At 38.6% G+C, this 22,039-nt stretch overlaps 1 protein-coding gene and 1 long non-coding RNA gene across 5 annotated transcripts in view; one reads left to right on the plus strand and one right to left on the minus strand.

Moving 5' to 3' along the window:
- The window catches only part of ITGA1 (integrin subunit alpha 1), a 173,441-nt gene extending 164,061 nt beyond the window's left edge, over positions 1 to 9,380 (minus strand). The window contains exon 1 of the mRNA XM_033421156.2: positions 9,248 to 9,380. Coding sequence (XP_033277047.2) covers positions 9,248 to 9,308 — 61 coding nt within the window. The 5' untranslated portion in view covers positions 9,309 to 9,380. The remainder of the gene's footprint in view (positions 1 to 9,247) is intronic.
- LOC117199965 (uncharacterized) lies at positions 328 to 20,955 on the plus strand. 4 transcript variants are annotated; one of them, XR_007476175.1, is made up of 4 exons: positions 328 to 467; positions 1,126 to 1,173; positions 5,932 to 6,039; positions 6,254 to 20,955. It is a non-coding gene; the product is annotated as an uncharacterized LOC117199965 (long non-coding RNA). The 4 variants fall into 4 exon arrangements; XR_007476173.1 differs by lacking the exon at positions 5,932 to 6,039; XR_007476174.1 differs by lacking the exon at positions 5,932 to 6,039 and having other exon boundaries at positions 8,676 to 20,955.
- The last annotated feature ends 1,084 nt before the right edge of the window (positions 20,956 to 22,039 follow it).

Here is a 22,039-nt window from a genome sequence, read left to right on the forward strand (position 1 = left end):
GTTTTCTCTTCCACCCCTGTTTGTGAAGAATCTGGGGAGTTTGTGAGTGCAAACATGTATATTTTTTTCAGCTGTGTGCGGTTGCCACGCTACACCTTCTCCCGCCGGGTAAATGCAATTTCAAAACTTACGGAAAAGTAAAAGGAACTCAGAAAAGTGCAGACTTGGCCCCAAGGTCCAAACTACGGCCCGCTTTGCTCCTGCCTTATCCGCACTCAGACGCCACACGCTTTTTGGAGCTGGTCTGTCCAGAAGCTGTTTCTTAAGAACGACTGGTCATGGTGCGTCTGGGCCGTGAGTAACGTGCCCAGCTGTTTTCTGCGCTTAATTAACCAAGTCTGCATGATCTGATTAACCCAGATGTTAGAACATTGATCCCAGAGAAAGAAGAAACCATCTGTGGAATTTACCCCTGGATGGACCTCTCAGTTGCTTGATCTGATGTCCTGAGAATCCCAGAATCCAAGGTTGGCAGACTCAGCTTTCCGCAGCTCAGTAGCCTGTGAAATGTTTACGGGGGGGGGAATTGGGTCTCGGTAGTTTAGGACGGGATCTTCACTGTCAAAGCTGAGCTGAGAGCTGAGGATTGGGGAAGTGGGGAAGGACTGTTCTACTATGACCGACCTTGATTGAATAGCTACAGAATTCATTGCTAAGAAAAACCTTACGTCACTTAACATTTTTGGGGGGAAGGAGAGGCGGGGGAGTTTGGGAAGTGGGGCTTGCTTCTTAAAAGGGCCAGTGAATAGAAAAAGCCTACCAAAGTTTTCTTGAGAGTTAAGATGGGTTGGAGAGAAGAGGGCACAAATCTTCCCCATTCGCCTTCCTATCTTATTGCGTATGGCATTTAAAGGGACGCTTACCATCCTGAACTGGTGAGACAGGGATGAAAGGGAGCAATATGATGTTGGCACAAGTCTTGATACTCAGATCTCAATTAACTTCCTCAGAGGTTGTCAGGGGATACATAGGTCCCCTCCAAAACTCTAGTGTAAATTAGAACCAATATTTTGTGGCCTCTCTTCTCCCTCCTTCTCTTTCTGTACCTCCTTCCTTCCCCACCTTCCTATCATACTGAGTGCCCTTCCAAAGTTCCTAACTCAGACTGCCTTCTTCTACTTCCAGGAGAACCCAGCAGCTTTTCACTGAGCGAGGAACTGATCACACTAAAGTGTGAGTATGGCTTGTGTCTCCAAAGGACATGTATCTTTTTAAAAGGTGCTTGTTAAGCTACAAGAATTCTTAACTGGTAGAGTGAATGTGTGTGTGTGTGTGTGTGTGTGTGTGTGTGTGTGTGTGAGTGACAGAGAGAGAGAGAGAGAGAGAGAGGGAGAGAGGGAGAGAGGGAAAGGAGGAGATGCTTTGAGATACTCCTTGATCACCTTTCTAAGTATAATCATCTCCCTCTTGAAAAATCTGCCAAGGATCGAAAACCACAGAATCACAGTGATAGGCACACAGGGACCTTAATAAATGTTAGGTTTTTACTGAAGAGCTATCACTTACTGAATATTCACCTGGTACTTTCCTATGCTTTTTCTAGTCCTCACCTGTAAGGTAAATATTTGTTATCCTCATACATAGATGAAGAAAATGAATTACAGAGAAGTTAAGAAATGTATTCAAGATCACATAACCAGCATTCAAATCCAGGTCTGCTTAATTCCACACTTTCTCTTTCCACTGACACAATTCTACATTTATGGATGCTTGAAATCATCTCTGCAACCCCAAAGATTATGTGCTATTACCCACTGCCATTTCCCCTTAACTCTCACCTTTGCCAGTTAAACAAAGACTCACAGCTTAGGAACCAACCTAGGGCATTTGAAAGGAAGGTCCCTTCCTTGCTCTTTTATTACTTTAAAACAGTCCTTATATTCTTTTCAATGTAATATTCCTTTTGCTCAGCCTAGGTCACCGTTGTAATTCTTGAGAAAGATCTAATATTCTACTTTAGAAAAATACACACATATTTCTACATTGAGAATCTATGGGAAACCCCCATAGACTGTTGATTCTGTGGTTCTTTTGTTTGTTTGTTTTAATTATGAGGCACACTGCTTTGGGCTGTCTTTTTAAATATAAATGTGCTTCAGTGATTGAACATACTACAAAACTTTTCACAGAATTATCATTTAATCTGAAACGTCTGTAATAGAATTTTCTTTTTAGTAACTTGAGCTTGTTGAATGATCAGGTGTTTTTCTCCTAGATTTTGTGTTATAACTTAGTCTTTCTAGATCAGTCATTACACTTTCGAGTTATTTGGGGTTCTTATTCCCTATTAATTAAAATCCAAATTCCCTGGCATTCAAGGCTCCCAAGACATGGCTTTACAAGCTTTATTTCTCCTTTAATTCAGAGTTTTTGATTTGTCTATCACTGATATCCTAAAATTAAGAAGTCACATTCTGTTTTATAATGTTACTAACAATTTAAAAAGATTACTCTTAAAGTAAGTTTCTGTAAACCTATTTCAGTTTTTTGAGATAATCCATTTTGAGATAAGAAAATGATTAATTTTTAAATACATCTTAACGAGGAAAAGGTCTTAAAATGTTCAAAAATAATGTATGATGACAATTAGTTTTATTATACTTGGTTTGGAAAATGATCTTTACAAAATAAATAGCTAGCACTCTGATTATAAATATCTAGTGAAAATAGCAATAGTTTATTTAGAGAGAATGTGCTAACCTTAGATTGTACAAAGATGCCTATGTGACCTCCACAGGCAAAGTTAGTGGTCAACAGGGAGGGCTATTCAGCGAATTCAGGCAAAATGGTGAAAGGGAAAAGGGAAAGGTTTTTTTTTTTTTCTTTTTTAAAGGAACTTGCTGTACTCACTTACTATCTAAATTCCTGTGATTAAAACTACTTACTTGCAACTGTCACAGAACAATACAAAGCTCCTACCAAATAAATAATTTTATCAACAAAAGTGTGTGTGTGGGGATGTTCCTGTTTGTATGAATCTCTGTACAGTACAGGATCATTTTATTAAAAATATTACAATAAAATATATAATTTTAGGAACTGGTCAATACCCATGCATTTTCAAACTGTAGTACTTGGCAAACTAAAAGTATATAGTTAATAAGAAAATTTTGAAAGTACATTGTAGTTTGTATTAATAGTATAGGATTTATAATAAAATATGCAGACCATTCATCTTAATCATTTGAGGTTCTAATGTGATTGATTTAAGTGTCCTATTTAAATTTAAGAATTTACATTTATTTCAGCAGATCTCAGATGGTTCATAGAAAAAAGCATATGTCTTCACTCCTTTTAATATTTGAATTATAATGATTTTTCAAATCAGATTTCTCACTTAATTTGTTTATAGAGCTCTACATTTGGATAAAACAATATTAATGCTTTTGCACATAAAATGAATTCTTAATACTAACCAGTACATATATTGTAATCTCCTTTTAAGATTTAGTTGACTTTTTCATCTTCCTTTTAAGTTATAGAAGACGTTAGATAAAAATTAGGTCCCTTCAAATATACATGGCCCTAGCTCTAACCACCAATATGATAGAATATTAGAGACGTTAGAGCTTGCCAAAACTAGCGTTATTGATCCTGTGACCTGGAACATTTTTTTATTACTTTTATTGTCACCTTTCTCCTCCTGAAGCTTCCTTTTTAAAGGGAGAGTATTCAGAGGAAGGTCTGCTCTTGGGATATGGTGAGGTTGCTGGTGCCAGAGGAGCAATTATCCCCTCAATTAGATATAGATTTGGCTCTGGAAGAGAACTGAGAAGGGGGACAATGTTCATATCTTTGTACCTAGAAGGAGTGTGTCTGAAATCTTATGATGCATGTTTTAAAAGTACAAAGAAACGTGATAGAAAATTGCATGTAGATATACTGCATGTTATTTATTATAATTTTCAGATGTATATTTTCCCACATTTCAACATCTCTTGAAACTTGGAGGCATCTAACCATTTAGCAATTATAATTGGATTGGCAGTACTTTTCTTTCTTAATAGTACATAAAATAATGGTGCAGCATTCAGTTGATGGTGTCTTCCATTCAGTTAGATATAAATATGGGTAGATGGAAATATTCCAGGTGGGGATATAATTAAAAGAGACAACCTGACCCCTTAAGTATTTTATGAGTTTGTCTGTAGTCTAGTCTTTTGTGACTCGTTCAATAACAAATTTTCAAGTGACTATTATTCTAAGATGGTAGAGATAATGAACAAAGACCCTATCCTCACAGAGCATACAGGGAGCTGGGAAAACAGACAATTAGATGTTTAATTTTAATATGTGGTATATTGTAGAAGCAAAAGTGCTAAGGGCCTACAAATCTCTGGGGGAGGGGGTCCAATCTACTCCAGTGGGTTCTTGGAAATCACATTCATATGGGGACTTGAGGACCAGTAGCAGTGTAACTGCTTATGCAAAAGCCTGGAGACTGCAGAGGAGCTGGCACAATAGAGGAGCTGAAAGAAGCTTAATAATCATGAGGATGAGAATATATTCAGCTCATTTACATCTGCTGATACTCTACTGTACTTGCTTTGAGAGCGAATACAATTCTCCAGTCACAGACCACTCTGAATAGGCAACATATTCTGACTTCAGCATTGTGACAACAGTTCCAAATATCTTTCATCTCAATTTCCTAACATGAATTCAGATACACTATTTTGTATTTCATACCACAGAAGAGCAGTGTAGGTAAAGAATAGCATTTTGATGCCTAATTTTCTGAATATATTTAAAACATGAGCTCCTTTATTTTATGAAATACTTAAGGGGCATATTAAAATTCAGCAAGTTCTAATCCAGTGGGAAGTTTGTTGGGTTTAGGTGTTGGAACACAGGTAGAGGAACATCCATCTAAGGAAGTAAGATCCACAGTTATAAGTGGTGGTCCAAGAGCTCATGCATCAAAATAGCATCATGACAGCAGGGAAGAAAAATAGGCAAACTAGTTTGGCATATATATTTTATTGCTACTGTCACTGCCTATTTATTAAACAAACAAAATTCCTATGAATTTATCGCTGCCTTTACAGACATCATATATTGACTTAAATATATTCACTGTCTTCCATTGTGTGTCATTGGAGGTCATTTCTTTGTTATGGGTAGGTGGCTGACTTCCTTCCATATCCAGCCATTAGCTCACTTCTTTTAGTATAGGAAATCTTGCCTGTGAAAAAAGTCACAAAAGAAGACTCCTGCTTTCAGGCTAACTAAAATGTTTCTAGGGAGGAAAGATATATAACTCAATTAGGGATAATTCTATATTTGTATTCTTAATAACCAGAGATAGTAGTCTTATTTGACTTACAATTAATGTAGGGAGGGACATCATCTAATTTCACTATATACCTAAAAGTCATGGAAATAACAGACTCACTTCACCATTAATTAGATCTTTATCAAAGTCTTTTAGACAATTATGCTTGGATTTAACATTTAGAGGGCTGAGCAAGAGAGAAATGGACTTACATTTAGACAGCCTGGTATATTATTTCAGAGCATGAGAGATCTGAACAGGCTTTGCGGTTTATTAATTGGGTGACTTTGGTCAAATTAGCCTCTTAGTATTTTGGTTTGTTCATCTCTAAAATACGGATAATAGTTCTAGAATTTTCCCTTTTTTGAGATTAAAATGTAATATGTGCAAAATTCTTGGCACAGGGCCTCTTACCTAATACATTCTCAGAAAATATGTGCCTTTCAGCAATAAGTTGTGCTAGTATTTCTCTGTTATTGTTTGTCTTGACCCTTGTCCCCTGAGAGTTTGAATTCTGCCATTTGGACATGGCCAATGGGATGGCCAGGCAAGGCATTAGGGGGTAGAAGGAAAAGCAGGGGTATTCATTTCCCCTGCTTTCTCCCTGCTGTGCTTCAACTTTGGCACTAGCTGCATTCTTCTTCTTATGGCCACAGCTCCTGTCCAGTGGTCCCCCTCCCATAGCCAGAGTTCACAGTCAAGCTGACACCGCTGCCTTCTCAGGCCTAGGAACGGCAGTGGCTTTTCTTCTCATGTTGCTTCAGGTACTTTCTTTCTACTATTGCTCATTCTACGTGCTCCAGCCATCTTTTGTCAGTTCCTTTATATGCTTCTGCCAGCAGTCCCTTGATTTATTTTTTTTCAGTTAAATCCTTTATATATGCCACTAGTTTTTTTGCTGGGACTTTAACATATATAAAATAACAATAAAGGGCTTCCCTGGTGGCGCCGTGATTAATAATTCACCTGCCAATGCAGGGGACACGGGTTCGAGCCCTGGTCCAGGAAGATCCCACATGCTGTGGAGCAACTAAGCCTGTGCACCACAGCTACTGAGCCTGTGCTCTACAGCCTGCAAGCCACAACTACTGAGCCCGTGATCCACAACTACTGAAGCCCACACACCTAAAGCCTGTGCTCCACGACAAGAGAAGCCACCGCAATGAGAAGCCTGTGCACCGCAGCGAAGAGTAGCCCCCGCTCGCCACAACTAGAGAAAGCCCGCACACAGCAACAAAGACCCAACACAACCAAAAATAAATAAAATAAATTAATTTAAAAAAAGCTTAAAAATTAACAATAAAGACTTTATTTGGACTTAGAGAAGGGCATTTTTCTTGATGAATCATTTTTAAATGTTGGGAAAAGCTAATACAAGGCAGTTCTAAATATAATGGGAGGTTTACTGGGATGGTTTGTTGGGTAGGTGGTTGTAGGGATGTAAACCCAGCTTTGAAGACTGGGGGGAGTTTGTTTAGATGGCAGGGGGTGGTAAGAAAGAAGGGTGGAGTGCTCTTCTAGATGCAGAAAACAAGATTACGTGTGCAGTAGTAAGATGAGCATGAGGATTAGGGGGAAATAAGGAAGTGGGACTGCCTATCAGGGGCAGTTTATGTTCAGAGGTTTTGGTAGGCAGAACAATGGTCTCTCAAATATCTTCATTTCCTAATCCCTGGACCTGCAAATATATTACCTTATATGGCAAAAGGGATTTGGCAGATATGATTATATTAAGAATCTTGATATGGGGAGATTATCCTGGATTATTCAGGTGAGCCCAAAGTAATTAGGATTTTAATAGGAGGAAGGAAATAAGGTCAGAGTCAGAGAAGAAGGAGATGTGACGATGAAGCAGAGTCACAGGAAAAGATTTGAAGAAGCTACTTTGGTGGCTTTGAAGATGAAAAGTGGAGCTGCAAGCCAAGGAATGCATGTTGCCTCTAGAATCTGGAAAAGGCCTGGAAATGGATTCTCCCCTAGAGCCTCCAGAAGAGATGCAGCCCTGCTTGCATCTTGATTTTAGCCTAGTGAGGCTTCTGACCCACATAACTGTGAGATAGTAAATTTGTCTTGTTTTAAGCCAGTAAATCTGTGGCAATTTTTTACAACAGTAATAGGAAACTGATAGAGGCATAGTAGGAGACAGAGGGTGCTGGATTAGGGCAGACCCTGAAAGGTCAGTTGAGAATTTTCGATTTTATCTGAAAGATAACAAAGAACCGCCAAAGATTTTTGACTAAAGACTAAGGTATAATGAAAATTATGTATTAGGAAGATGAATTAGAGGTTAAGTTCAGAATGAAGACAAGATGATGAGTTCTGCAGTACTGTGCAAGGGTGGGTATGGTGATAAGACCCCAGATTAGTTGTGGACTCTATGAATTGATGAGAAGTTTGTTAGGAAGCTGACAACATGATGACTGACAGGGTAACCAACAAAGGAAAGGAAGAAGTCAAATTTCAGATCCTTATTGTGTTGTGAAATGGGCATAAATATAGCACATATAAGGAACCTGTTGATTCTGAGATAACTTTAAACTCTAAATTTCAATATGATTGAATAATATGTGTATAGATATAGATATAATACATATATACACACACAAAAGAGAATTAAATGTAATTTAGAAACGTGTATGCATTATTTTCCTTGAAGTTCCTTCTTGGATTTAGCAAGGTTTATTACCCCCCAACAATTGCAGAAAACCCACAGTATACAACTTGTGGCTGTTTTAGGCATGGGGAAATAAAGCAGTTGAATTTAAAAAATATATATATATGTATAAGAAATTATAATTTGTTTCTGTTTTTTCAAGTGTCATTGTCTTTTTAGAGGATATGCAGACCTCGTTTGATCATTTCTGCATTAGTGACTGCTTATTTAGTAAAATGAAAAAGGTACAACTTGAGTAGTTAGTAAACCATTCATATTTTGCACAACAACAAGAAAATAATGCAAACAACCTCCAAAAAATTTGAGCTGGAGAGGAGTCATAGGTCAAACACATGTAAAGGGTAGTGACGGTGGCTGATAAGGTCAACCATTCACTGGCTGTAAAGTGGTTCAGAAGTTGCCACTGTTTGTATTATTGGCCCTTTTCACACAAAGCTTCACCCTATCTGCCTTCTCTTTCTTTCACCCTTGCAACTTTTCCCTCTCAGTCAGTAACTGGTAAAAAAGATCTGACCACGGGTTAATCATTTGGAAAATCTTAGAAAATGCTACGATTCAACCTTTTTTCTAAATTGAACGTAACTTTGCATCTCCACTGTGTTTGTCTCTCCTGAAAGATATCTATTTATGCACAAGTAACAATATGATATTTTGCATTTAAAAATTTAGTCGGCTGTGTGATATTTACAAAGTAAATGTTCACTATTCCTTCCTCAATTTCAATAGGTTCCTTCTCCTGGGTCTTAACACAGAAACATCATTTCGAGACAAGAGGCAACTTCACTTTGCATTCTTCCCTTTCCTCATTTTGTAGCAGAAAATATCTTGAGTATCTGACAGCAAGAAAATGAATAATACCCACTCTTGAGCAACCTGAGGGTAGGAACTTTGCATATTATAAATCAGGTGCCCGATAGTTACCTCCCTCAAAAAAAAAAAAAAAAAAAAAGAAAAGGAAGGTAGAAGCTATCAGCAAAGTCCTAAAATACCACGTATATTGTCAAAACAACTTTAATTTGAAAAGTCAGTTCCACCTTGTAAAGTTTTCAGCACCGCTCCCGCCTAACATTGGGGTGGAAGGTTTTGAAACGACATCAAACGTAATTCATAACAAAACCCAAACGCAGAAACTGCTTTCTGTACTCCAACCTGCCCAGAGTACCTGGAGCGCCGGAAAGTGGATCCGCGCTCCGTTCTCCCCTCCGGGCCGAAGCTCTGCATGCCTCCCTCCCCACTTTAAGCCCCTAGTCTCGAGTCTCGAGCTCAGGATATGCTCAGAGAAAAGCAGGATCACTCACCGGTGAGGAGCCAGCAGCAGGCGACAGCGATCCCTGGGCTGGCGCGGCGCCGGGGGTCCATAGTTGGAGCGGCTGCAGCGCCCGGGGGACGCGCTGGATCGGAGGGAAGGACTCGGCGAAACCACGCGCTGGAGCCGCGTTGCTCTGGGCCACTCCGCCCGCCGCCGTGGGTCTCAGTCGCTGGCCCCGTTGGCCCCGGCGCCTGGGAGCAGTACAGCGATTTCCTGTGTTTTCGACCAGCCCCTCTAAGTTCGATTCACGCTTCTCGCATCCCAGAGGGATTGCCACATCTCCCCGCCGTTCGCACTCTTGGTCTCTGAAATCCCACTGGCAGCCTCCCAGGCTCTGTCCGAGACATGGACAAATAAAGCCAGCTTCGCGGGTCCTTGTTTAGGCTAAAGTCCACGAGCTGCGAAGCAAACCTTAAAGGGACATCTGCCTTTCATTGACAGGGTGATTCCGCTCCCCGCGCCAACTCCCTAAGGTAGTAGGAACGCAGCCGAGGGCCGGACCTTCGGAGGGTGTCTCCAGCCCAGTGGCTCCGCCTTCGCACCCCTCACTTCTCCCGGGGTCTGGGCAAGGAGGGCACTTTCAAAGTGCCGTGCTCCTAGGCCCTTAAAGGGAGGCTGCTTTCCTGGGGTCCGATTGCGCAGAAGGGATAGGTCCGTTTATGCAAGTGAGCAGATCTGGTAACCCCCGTGCCTCTCCTGTGGACACTTGAACTTCGCTGTCCAGCCTTCTCACACTAATAGTGGGTGGGGGCGTCCACCCCGACACGCCCCGCTGAGGGCTTGGCTTTCACTTATGGAGGGTTTCCTTCCTTTATGGCGATTCGTGGTCACAGGGAGGCTTTTCTTTGAGAAGACTGTGATAAGCTGGGGGAAAGGAGAACCAAGACTGGGGGAAAACAAGAAAGAAAGAAATGCAAGAGGGAAGCGGGAGGGGAAGGAAGGGAGGAAAACAGTCTCGTTAGAAATGGAATGTGTGTGGGCAATTTTGTTTAATCTGAATTAGGATGTTTGTACACTGGAAGTTGAATCTAATGAAGAATTTAGGGCACTGTTTTATTTCTTGTTGCTACAGACTTTTATAAGTAAGAGTGCATTAATTCGGTTGCATGTTATTCCCTCCTTCCTCGCTCCCACTACTCTGGGGAACTGAGAATTGGGAAGATAAGTTGGCCCATCAAAACGCTGGGAGACCCAGGCCACTTAGGAGTTTGCAATGCTTCCCTTGTCTTGTGAGTTGTACATCCTTTGAGTCAAGAGCCACAACTACATGTTAGCTTGACCGAATACTTGCTGTTTTTAATAAAATCAGCTGTGTTTTAGTGGTTTTGAGAATTTCAAAGAAGGGGAAGGAGTGGATGAGTGGATTTGTGTTTACAGGTGGTGGAGGGACTCGATTCTATGCAACTCGATTCGATTCAATTCAATTCAACTAATTACTAACTGAAAGTTTCTGTCTAGCAGGTCTAGGGCTAGGCAGGACAAGAGTGCCACCCAAAGGAGGACTCATTGCCTGGAACACAGTACAGGTGACACAGTACAGAGGATCCAAGGGAAGGGCAGAGAGGAAAACCACAAGGATGATTGAATAGATTGCCAAATAGAAGATTGCAGGGACTAAAAGTTGGAGAAGACACAATTTTAAAAGTTTAATGAAGATCAGAAGTAGGGTGGGCAGAGGTGAAAGGTTGAAGGCCATCAAATCTCAGAAAAGGACCTATCCGCCAAAGAATTGTTCTTCTAATTTATGAATTTGAAGTGATTCACTACTTAGTAAGTATATTAAAAACCCTGTTTCCCCCTGTTTCTAGCTCTCATATTTTCATTTCTTAGTCCCGTCTTCAAAATTGCAGAAATAAGTCTCTAGAAAAATTGCCTTGTGTTGGGACACTGTTCAGTCCCACTTGGCTTTACTTGGGCTCCTTTGCCTGCATTCAGTGCTCTCAGTACCCCAGTTTGGCTTTCCAGTCTCTCCATCTTCATTAACTTGATATCATCAACGTGCTTCCTGCTGCTCCCCTGTCTGGGAAAGCTCTGCCACAGAATGCCTTTCCTGTGTATATCTCACCTCTCTGTCTCTAGTTTCATTTATGTCTTATGCTTCTCAGTATGACCCAAAGGGCTTTGCACAATAATCAGTAAATTCTGATTAATTGACTTACGCTTAGACATTAAAAAATCATAATCTTTTCCTAAAAATATTTCTCCAAATTGCTCAGAGTTTTCAAAAACAGGTAATAGTGTATGTGTGTGTGTCTATGTGTGCATATACATATATGTACACATATATACACATGCATGTATGTATATGGAATTATAGAAAATTGCAGTATACTAAATTATAAAAAATGAAAAGAGAAATTGTAAAATTATATCTTATTGAAATAAAGTAGGATTAAAACATACTTATAATCAAGGCTGTAGTTACTGGGAACTTTACCTTTCTTTGGGAGCGTTAATAAATACTTTGAATTTAAATATTTTAAAAATCTCCTCTAAGATTTACAAACTAATGGTGATAACCAGTGCTATGGCTGAAGTTAATTTTCATATGTGTTATGAATCTTATGGCTATATTTATTGATCTTCTTCATGTCAAATCAATGCAGATGTAGAAAAGTATTGCTGGAGAAGTAAATTTAGAATAAGTGTTCATTTTCTGAATTTCAATAAATCTAAACACAAATCAGTGTCAGGAAACCTATTTTCTTAACCAGTTTTATCCTGACTAACAGAAAGACATGCCATTGAGTGAACTGAGACTTAGAGAAGATAAAAGCTGTGGTCACAAACTAGTAATTAAATAAGGTCACTTGATGGCTAATGCTAAGCTCTAGACTTTATACTGTATACTTTTCGATTTTAAGTGAGACCTAATCTGATCAGATCTCTTTTAGAGTTTGGAAATATGGGTGAAAATTAAAAGTACACTGAGAGGTTAGAGGCTGAACTGATTAAGAATTTGGAAAGTAGAGTCTATGAAATGAGGCAAAAGTAATTGGGGTTACTGACCAATCTCAAAAAGAGAAACAGATACTTCATTCCAAAGTATTCTCCTTGGAGCTAATCTAATATAATGAGAACGATTATGGTAGGTTCTGGAGTTAGACTGCATGGATTCAAGTCCTGGAACCACCATGGTTCCAGGTGGTAGCTGTGTGATTTGGGAAGAATTATCTAGTATCTCTAAGCCTCAGTTTTCTCAGAAGGAAAATGAGGATGAAAATATTGCCTTTTTCTGAAGATTGTTGTGAAGATTAAATGAGAGAAGGCTACAAAGCATTTAGCACAATGCCTAAAGTACAGTAAATGCTTAGTAGAAATGAATCATTCTTCCCAGTAGTAGGAGAATTAGTATTAGATTGACAGTGGAAACGTAGGGTGGGGCCTCTGTGTGGTGGGCTCTATAGGAAGTGATGTAATTGGATGAGCATCAGAAAGGGAACTTTAGTGATTGGCTAAAAACATTTCCATCAATTCCTATTATTGTTTCTAGAATCTTCACCTTCAGAATATTTACTTTGGATTAGGAAATTATCTTGAAGATACCCGTATAAAATGGGTATACCTTAAGATATCAGAAACTTTTATGACATTAGCAAGGATTTGCTTTTCAAATTAGCTGGCTGTCAAAAGATTATTCTTATTATTTTTTTAACAAGAGAAGAAAAAATTCATTAAGGGGTTGGGAATAAAAGAGAGTCTAGAGTTCTGCTTCTGGTGTAAGCCAGGGTTCTTTGGTAGTACAATCATGGATTCCCAAGGCCACAGCATAAATAAGGTATCCCCATCTGGGTAGGAGGGTGGTGTCACTTTTACTTAATAATAAATAATTTTTAAACTACTGTATGTTAAAATAACATTTTTATAAGAAAAATACAAAATGATGTGTTTGAAAAGTTAAATGTGAGGTCTCAAATACATTTTAAGGTATCCTCAAAGTGTGCTTTCATTCTCCCTCTTTGACTCTGAGGATTCTAGGGTAGGTGGTATTGTCCTGAGCTGCTTCTGTTTTTACAAAGATTTCATGATGATTCAGATTTTAAAATTTACTATGTATGTATTCAGGGTAACGCACTCCAAGACAATGATACTAACTCACGGCGCTAACCCATATGGGCAGCTTAATCTAGTTCAATAATTTTTGAGTTCCTGCTATGTATCAGACTCCAGGGCTATGTTCTGCAGAGGCAAAAATGGGTAGAACAGTTGTTTTTCTACTGAAAATCTGCTGTCCATTAATTTCTTGCACTTGTAGGTAGGAATAGAAAATAAGCAGTTTTGTTCTCGATTCTAACATTCATGTGTTTCATTTTAAGCCTGTTAAATTAAGCAGTCTTGTGAAATTACCACATTAGTTGTTGCTGCTTCAACTTAAGAACCCATGATTGCTTCTTCTCTGGCCAAAATAAAGTTGTATGTATGATGACAATGATGTGGGGCTTGAACTTCATCACCAACCAGTCTTTTTTGTTGTTATTGTGCAATGTTCTTGTGTGAATGTTTTTTCACTTAAAATATAAAATAGGTGTTCCTCCCGCTCTATTTCCTGGACAAGTCTGTGCTAGAAACCTGGTCCAAAGACATTTGGGCAATGGGTACTTATGAAAAAAGTCTGACTTCAGAATCCTGGTGACGGACAGATCTTAACACTGTAGGAAACTTCTCTAAAACTTCTTGGCAGACTTCAACATAAGTGAGACAGTAAGACTACAGTGGGAGAGGGAATGCCGGGGTGGTACCCTGGCAAGAATGTTCACTTTGTGGCACTCTCTGACTCAGAATAACCAGTACTCAGGAGCAGTAACATTTTAGCTGTGTTGCTGGATCCCTTAATTTGAAATGTGAGTTAATTATATTTTAAGATATTAGGCAATTCTAGAATTATTTGAGCAACTTGATTTAAATATTTTTCTTTAGCCAATTTCTAAAAAGTTAAATCAGAGATGGACTCTAAAGTCCCAGGATTATAGCAAGTAAATGATAAGTTAGTCATCAAACCAGGAAGATAGGTATTTCTTATAGTAGGACTGGGTCACTAGATATGTATGTATAAAAATAAATACATCAAGAGAAAGAGTGTCTATTATTTGGCTCTGAAATAATAAGTAAATTATTTTACAAATTATGTGGCTATTTTTCATCTGCTTTACTAGACTATAATCTATATCAAGACAGTCAATTAGTCATTTTTATTGCCTGCAAACATCTGCCCTCATGTAATTCATTCATTCCAACATTTATGGAATTAGTTCTGTGCAGCAGGAAGTCTTTTGGGTCCTGCAGATTCAGAGATGTTGAAGTGTGTGGCCCTACCCTCAAGAAAATTCACAAGCTACCTAAATATATGCATAGAAAGATATTTCTAATTGCATCTGATGAACCCTAGAATAGAGGGTAAAGTCAACGGGAGGAAAAAGACAGAGTTTCAAAGAGATGGTGGCACTGGAATTCAGCCTTGCAGGAAGTGGGCAAAGGTTTCATAGATGGAAGAGGGGTCATGGGCATTCTAGACACAGGCAGCATGAAATGGATGAATAGAATGGAATAGAAGTTAGGAAAGGCAAGTGAGGTTGTGACCAGATGTGAAAGAATCTTGGAAGGATGCCAAGGAATATGGAATTCTTATAAGCATAGAATATTTTCATAGTTCTGAGTGACATATTCAAACATGTTTTTTACTCTATTTTTATTTTCTTCTCTTATTTGTTTCCTGAAGTGGCTTCATTTGATCTAATTTTGAAATATATTAGAGGAGATGAAATATATGAAAACCATGAAGCACACTGTGAAACTTTTATCCCCTAAATTTTTATGCAGTGCCTTCCTTAAGGAAATTTATTGTTATTTATTATCGATAAATACAATTACATGCACTATTAGGATAAAGGTGGACATTTGTCTGACAAAACAACACGGATAGCCTAGAAGAGTAATATTCGGTGGTTCTTTTAAAGTTTGAAGAAGATGAAAATGAAGCCACTTATCATGATGCCTAAGTTTTAAATACTCCAGTTGGACACCATATAATACGCATTTAAATATTAGTAAAGATATACTACCAATATTGGCCATTTTAATCTTTTTGGTCCCAAAGTAGATCAGTGGAATGAAGGCAGCCATGAACTGCTAATCATCCAAGTCTTTGTTCTGTGGGGTGAGGACTGCTTTTAAAGGCCCTGCGCTGAAAGAGGAGGTGTGGGGCTTTTCATGAAAGATAGCCATGACTAGTTGATCCCCCTCCAGGAAAGGAAACTGTGGGCAGCCAAGAGGATGGAGCCAGAGATTTTGAGTTAAAAGCCACTAAAGTTGCCGGGGTAAAGCAAGAAGGAACAGCCAAGTGTGAGTAAGCAATGAAGACAGAAGCATTGTGGAGCAAGGTTGGAACCAGAAGGCTTAGAAAATTCAAAACTAAGGCCATAAATACCAGGATCTGCCCTGATTTTCTTTCATTTTGGTCCAAATGTGCTACAAAGGCACAAGAGTTTAAAGTACCTACTATGGACTTACGGCTAAATGTATCTGAGCCATAAAATGTAATGGGACAAGTAATTGTAATATTAAGTGTATTAGTAAGGCTAAAAAAGGAATGATAAGGTTAATTAAACAATTATATGTGTATATTGCAGGGGAGAATTCCATAATCACTGAAATGAGGAAACTATTTTTATGAGACTAAATTTCTCTCTCAAGCCCCTAATATACAGAGAAGTAATTCAGTGTTTTCTTCTCTTTTATTTTTTCCTGGGAATGACTTTTGAAAGTTTTTTAAATTTAATGCTTGCTGAGAAAAAAAAAAAAAGGAAGAATATATGACCAAAAGAATTTTCCTTTAAATAAGATCTACAGAAAGTGTTGAACTCCTTGGATGAAAAAAGAGTTGTAAAGGATATAAGAATGCAGAGAAATTGGTGGATCCTGAGGTGGTGGAACAGGGCCTAGAACGACTACAAAGAATGTTAATCTCTTACGATCTTATAACTCATTTTTACAATAACCACCCTGCCAAAAACATACAAATACAAGTAGAATAAGATATTTTGATATAAATTCAATCTACCTAGAGTAACAATATTTAGATTTTCCTTATCATCTCCATAATACTTAGTTTTGAGATTGTTGTATTTTATAACACTAGAAGTTACGGAAAGTGAATCAGAATTTTCTACTTTGTGGTAATCAAAGTTAACTCTTCTGAGTAAAAATGGTATTTTTATTCCATGAAAATGTCTTAATGAAAAACTCATTTTGTGTGAACTATAGTAATAGGCATGTTTGTGCAATATTCAAACAAACAAGAAGGGAGAAGTAGTTCTGGAATTATAGAGTAAGTGTCTCAGAACTTCTGCTCCTTCATAAAGGCCATGAGAACTTTGGCAAAAATTGTCAAAATCAACTTATTCCGCATTCTAGAATTAAACAAAGAGTTGCAATTTTTTTTTTAATTAAGAAAAACAACTGAACCTTAAAAAAACAGCAAACTCTGTGGCATGTTAATTTTCCCTATTTCCATCCCCTTCCTCCCAGCTCTGTGGTATTCTGAAAGCAAATGGCCTCACAACTAGAGTAACTGAAAATTGGCAGTCTAGCAGCCACTGTATGTGGCAGAACAGGTTTGGACCTCCCCAAAATCCCTAATCCGAGAGAATCATTACTATTCGACCTGAATGGCAATTTCCTGAAAAGTTCCATTCTCAAGATTTGTCTTTATTTGCCTTGATTCAGAGCTAGCTCTGTGAAAGTAAAACTATTCCAAAGGCATTTGTTAAAAAAAAAAAAATCATTGGCCATCGTTTCACACAACAGTGGCTTGAAGCAGCAATACCAGTCAGGGCTAACAAGAGGCTGATGAAAATGCAAAAGAAAAAACTAGAGAATAAGATGTTCATAGAGAACTTTGAAAAAGTTCTACGTATTTCTGAGAATATGGGACATGTGCTTGTGCAGGTCTATTTGTATGCTCCAGAAACACCTGAGAAGACTCTAATCTCTCACCTCTGGCTGACCTTGAATCTGTGCAGTCAGGAAGTAAAGGCTAAGGCAGAATTGTAAACTGCCCAGTGGAGCGTTGAAGATGCACCCTAACATGCAGAGAGAGCCCTTCAGCAAAGGCTGGGAGACTTGACGTTTCAAGGTATTAAACAGAAATCTGTATTTAATCATTAAGTGACTATTAAGCTAACCAACCAGAGACTTCAGTAGCCATAAAAAACAAAGACTTTGCAGAATTAGAATTAGTCTAGGAAAATCACTCAGCAAATACACACAGCAGCAGTAGCAGCAACAGCAGCAGCAGCAGCAACAATAACAACAGACCCTAGAAAGTGAGGTAGTTTGCAGAACTGCCATATTATAATATTTTAAATGTCCAGTTTCAACCAAAAATGACACAAAAACACAGGAAAAAAGCAACAATAGAAACCACCCCTTAGGAATCCTAAATGTTGGACTTCCTAGAAAAAAACCTTTAAATCAGCTATAAAATGTATTATTCAAAGAATCAAAGAAACCGTGTCTAAAGAATTAAAGTATGAGAATGATGTCTCATTAAATATAGAGGATCAATAAAGGATAGATATTATTAAAAATTAGGAATTATGAAATTGAAAAATATAATAGCTGAAATAAAACATTCACTAAAAGGGCTCAATAGCAGATTTGAACTGGCAGAAGAAAGAATCAGTGAACTTAAAGAGATTATCCAGTCTGAGGAACAGAACAATAACAACAAATATAAAATAAAGAAAAATAAATAGAGCCTCAGAGACCTGTGGGACACCACCAAGTGTGCCAACATACTCATGATGGAAGTCCCAGAAGGAGGAGAGCAAGAAGAGAGTCCAGAGAGCGTATCTGAAGAAATAATGCTTGAAAACTTTCAATATTTGGTGAAAAATATTAATATTCATATTCAAAAAGCTTGATGAGTCAAACTAGGAAAAAATCCAGAGATCTACACCTTGATTCATCATAGTCAAACTGTTCAATGCCAAAGAAAAAGAGAGAATAAAGAAAGCAGCAAATAAAAGTACAGTAAGTCCCCTACATACGAACGAGATCCATTCTGAGAGTGTGTTCATAAGTCCAACAAAGTTAGCCAAGGTACCCAACTAACACAATTGGCTACATAGTACGGTACTGCAATCGGTTTATAATACTTTTCAAACATAATATATAATAAACAAACACACAAAATAAAGAAAACACTTTTAATCTTACAGCACAGTACCTTGAAAAGTACAGTAGAACAGTACAACAGCTGGCATCCAGGGGCTGGCATCGAGTGAACAGGCAAGAAGAGTTACTGACTGGAGGAGGGAGAGGAGGTGGGAGATGGTAGAGCTGAAGGATCGTTAGCAATAGGAGACGGAGGGCAAGCTGCAATTTCACTCACGCCTGACATTAACGGCCCAGATTCTGATTTCTTGCTGGAATCAATTCTATCTACCCTCTTGAAAAAACAATCCAGTGATATCTGGGTAGTAGCTCTTTTTTTCTTGTCATAGATGACACGGTAACATTGGATTACATTCTGAATGGCTGCTGCAACCTTCGTGTACTGTTCTACGTTCAGGTCCTGTGCGTCAAAAACTAACAGTGCCTCCTCAAATAAAGAAAATCCCCTTGCCATTTCCTGTGTTGTGAATCTCTTTGGTTCTTCAGTTACTTCTTCTTCCTCTTTTCTCTCTTTGTCCTTTCTCTGGGCTTCCAATTCCATCAGGTCTTCATTAATAAGCTCCTTGTGTTGTGCAGCAAGGAGTTCAATGAAGTCATCCTCTTGCAGATCTAGCTCCAGCTTCTCACTGAGGGTCACTAAGTGGTCGAAGACCTCTTTGGACTCCTCATCCACCTTCTCAAATCCACAAAAATAATAAACAAACTGCAGGCAAATGTTCTTCCAAACCCCATCAATGGTGACGGCCGTAACCTCACGCCAAGCAAAGTCAATGTTTTTTATGTCCTCGTAGGTGTAATAGTCCTTTCAAAATTGTCACAAGGTTCCTGATTCATCACTCGCCTTTACCGCCTGACGAAAAGTGTGATGTAAATAACTTTTCTTAAAAGTCCCTATAACTCCCTGGTATATAGGTTGGATGAGCGACATAATATTCAGTGGCAGATGCACTGCTTTGACATTGGGATGAAAGTCGTCCATGAAAGGGGGGTGGCCCAGAGCATTGTTGAGCAGCAGAAGAATGTTGAATGGGACGTCCTTTTCCAAGCAATATTTCTCTATCTCCTGGATAAAGTGGTGGAAAAACCAGTCCTGGAAAATGGCCCATGTAACAACCCAGGCTTTGGGGTTAATCTTCCACACAACAGGAAGAGAGCTCCTGGCTGTGTTTTTAAGGGCTCTTGGGTTCTCTGAATGATAAACTAAGAGAGGCTTAGCTTCATATCACTGGAAGCATTGCCACCAAACAACAGAGTTAGCCTATCCTTTGTTGCTTTATAGCCTGGCATCAACTTTTCCTCCTTACTGATGTAACTTCAGTCTGGCATCCTCTTCTAGTACAGTCCTGTCTCATCCACATTAAAAACCTGCTCGGGTAAATACACTGCTTCATCAATAATTTCTCAAAGTGTTTCAGGAAATTCCCAGGCCAATACTGTATCAGCACTCGCTGCCTCACCACTTACTTTTTCATTGTGAAGGTTCAAGGTTCTGGCCTTGAACCGGTGAAACCAGCCATGGCGGGCATTAAAAGATGAGTCCTCTGATTCTTTGCCGTGTTTCTTCTTCACAGTTTCATAAAGGCTTTTAGCTTTCTCTTGAATCAGCATTAAGCTGAGCGGGACTCAACGCTGATGCTGATCCTGCATCCACACACTGAGAAGTTTCTCCATCTCCTCCATCACTTTTCCATGCTTCTTTGATGTTATTGTCAACATCACCGGCATAGCAGGCTTCACATGTTCCAGGATCTTGTCCTTGTTCTTTAGAATCGTGCCAATGGTTGCACAATTCATGTTATAAGGATGAGCGATGTCTACCATCTTTTTGCCTCGCTCCACTCTCAATTATTTTCACTTTTGTTTCCATCATTATTGCTTGGTGCTTCTTAAGTAGTACCAGCTACATCACCACTGCTTTTATGCTTGCTTCTGGACATCCTGGGCTTGAAATAAAGATACTGTACTACTGTACTCCATACAGTACTGTACAGTAAAGTACACAACCACTTGTAGAGGATGCACTCACGTGACAATGTACGCCAGACACCTGAACTAACTTACATGATTGGACATGCAAATGCACGTTTACATCTTTGAAAGTTCACAACTTGAAGGTTCGTATGTAGGGGACTTACTGTATTCATCATATACAAGGGATTCTTAATAATATTACTTACTTCTTTTCAGAAATCATGAAGGCCAGAATAGAGTAGGATGACATTTTCAAATTTCTGAAAGAAAAAGGCTATTAACCATGTCCAGCAAAACTATCCTTCAAAAAAGATAGAGAGGGGCTTCCCCGGTGGCGCAGTGGTTGAGAGGCCGCCTGCCGATGCAGAGTACACGGGTTCGTGTCCCGGTCCGGGAGGATCCCGCATGCCGCGGAGCGGCTGGGCCCGTGAGCCATGGCCGCTGAGCCTGCGCGTCCGGAGCCTGTGCTCCTCAAGGGGGGGGCCACAGCGGTGAGAGGCCCGCGTAGCACAAAAAAAAAAAAAAAAAAAAAAAGGATAGAGAAATTTATATATTCCCTAATACAGAAATACTGAGTTGAGTTATTGCTAGCAGACCTTCCCTACAAGAAATACTAAAGGAGTCCTTCATTTTACATGAAGACACTAGACAGTAACTCAAATTCACCTGAAGAAATAAAGAACACCAGTAAAGGTAATTACATTTGTAACTGTGAAAGAGAATACAAATGCATTTTGTTTCTTTTATCATATTTAAACGTAGCTTTGTAGAATAATAATTATAAAAACTGTGTTGTTGAGCTTACAATTAATAAGATGTAATTTGTATAACAATTGTAGTACAAAAGCAGAGAGGGAATGGGGCTATATTGGAGCAAAGTTTTTGTATACTATTGAAATTAATCCCAACTAGGTTGTTTTAAGATGTTGATTGCAATCACCGGATAACATGAAGAAAATAACTAAAAAATATGTAAGAGAAATAACAAGGGAATTACCATGGTATATTATAAAAATATCTATTTAACGAAACAGGAGACAGTGAAGGAAGTTTCCTTACACCATACACAAAAATTAACTTAAAATGTGTCAGAAACCTAAATGTAAGAGCTAAAACTATAAAACGCTTCTTAGAAATATAGTAGCAAATCTTCGTGACCTTGAATTAGGCAAAGGTTCCTTAGATACAACACCAATAGCATAAGTAATAAAAGAAAAAATAGATAAGTTGGACTTTATTAAAACATAAAACTTTAGTGCTTCAAATGACACCATCAAGAATGTAAAAAGACAACCTACATGATGGGAGAAAATATTTGAAAATCATAAATCTGATAAGAGTCTAGTACCCAGAATACGTAAAGAATTCTTACAATTCAACAATTAAAAAACCCCACAAATAACCCAATTTAAAAATGGAGAAAGGCTATAAATACACATTTGTATAAAGAAGAGATAAACATAGCCAATAAGCACATGAAAAGATGCTAAGCATCATTAGTTATTGGGAAATTCAAATCAAAACCACAGTGAGATAGTACCTCACACCCACTAAGAAGGCTATGACAATAACAAGTGTTGGCAAGAATGTGGAAAAATTAACTCTCTCAATAGATTGCAAAATGGTGCAGCCAGTT

This window comes from Orcinus orca, chromosome 3 (genome assembly GCF_937001465.1).
Source record: "Orcinus orca chromosome 3, mOrcOrc1.1, whole genome shotgun sequence".
Taxonomy (NCBI): Eukaryota; Metazoa; Chordata; class Mammalia; order Artiodactyla; family Delphinidae; genus Orcinus; species Orcinus orca.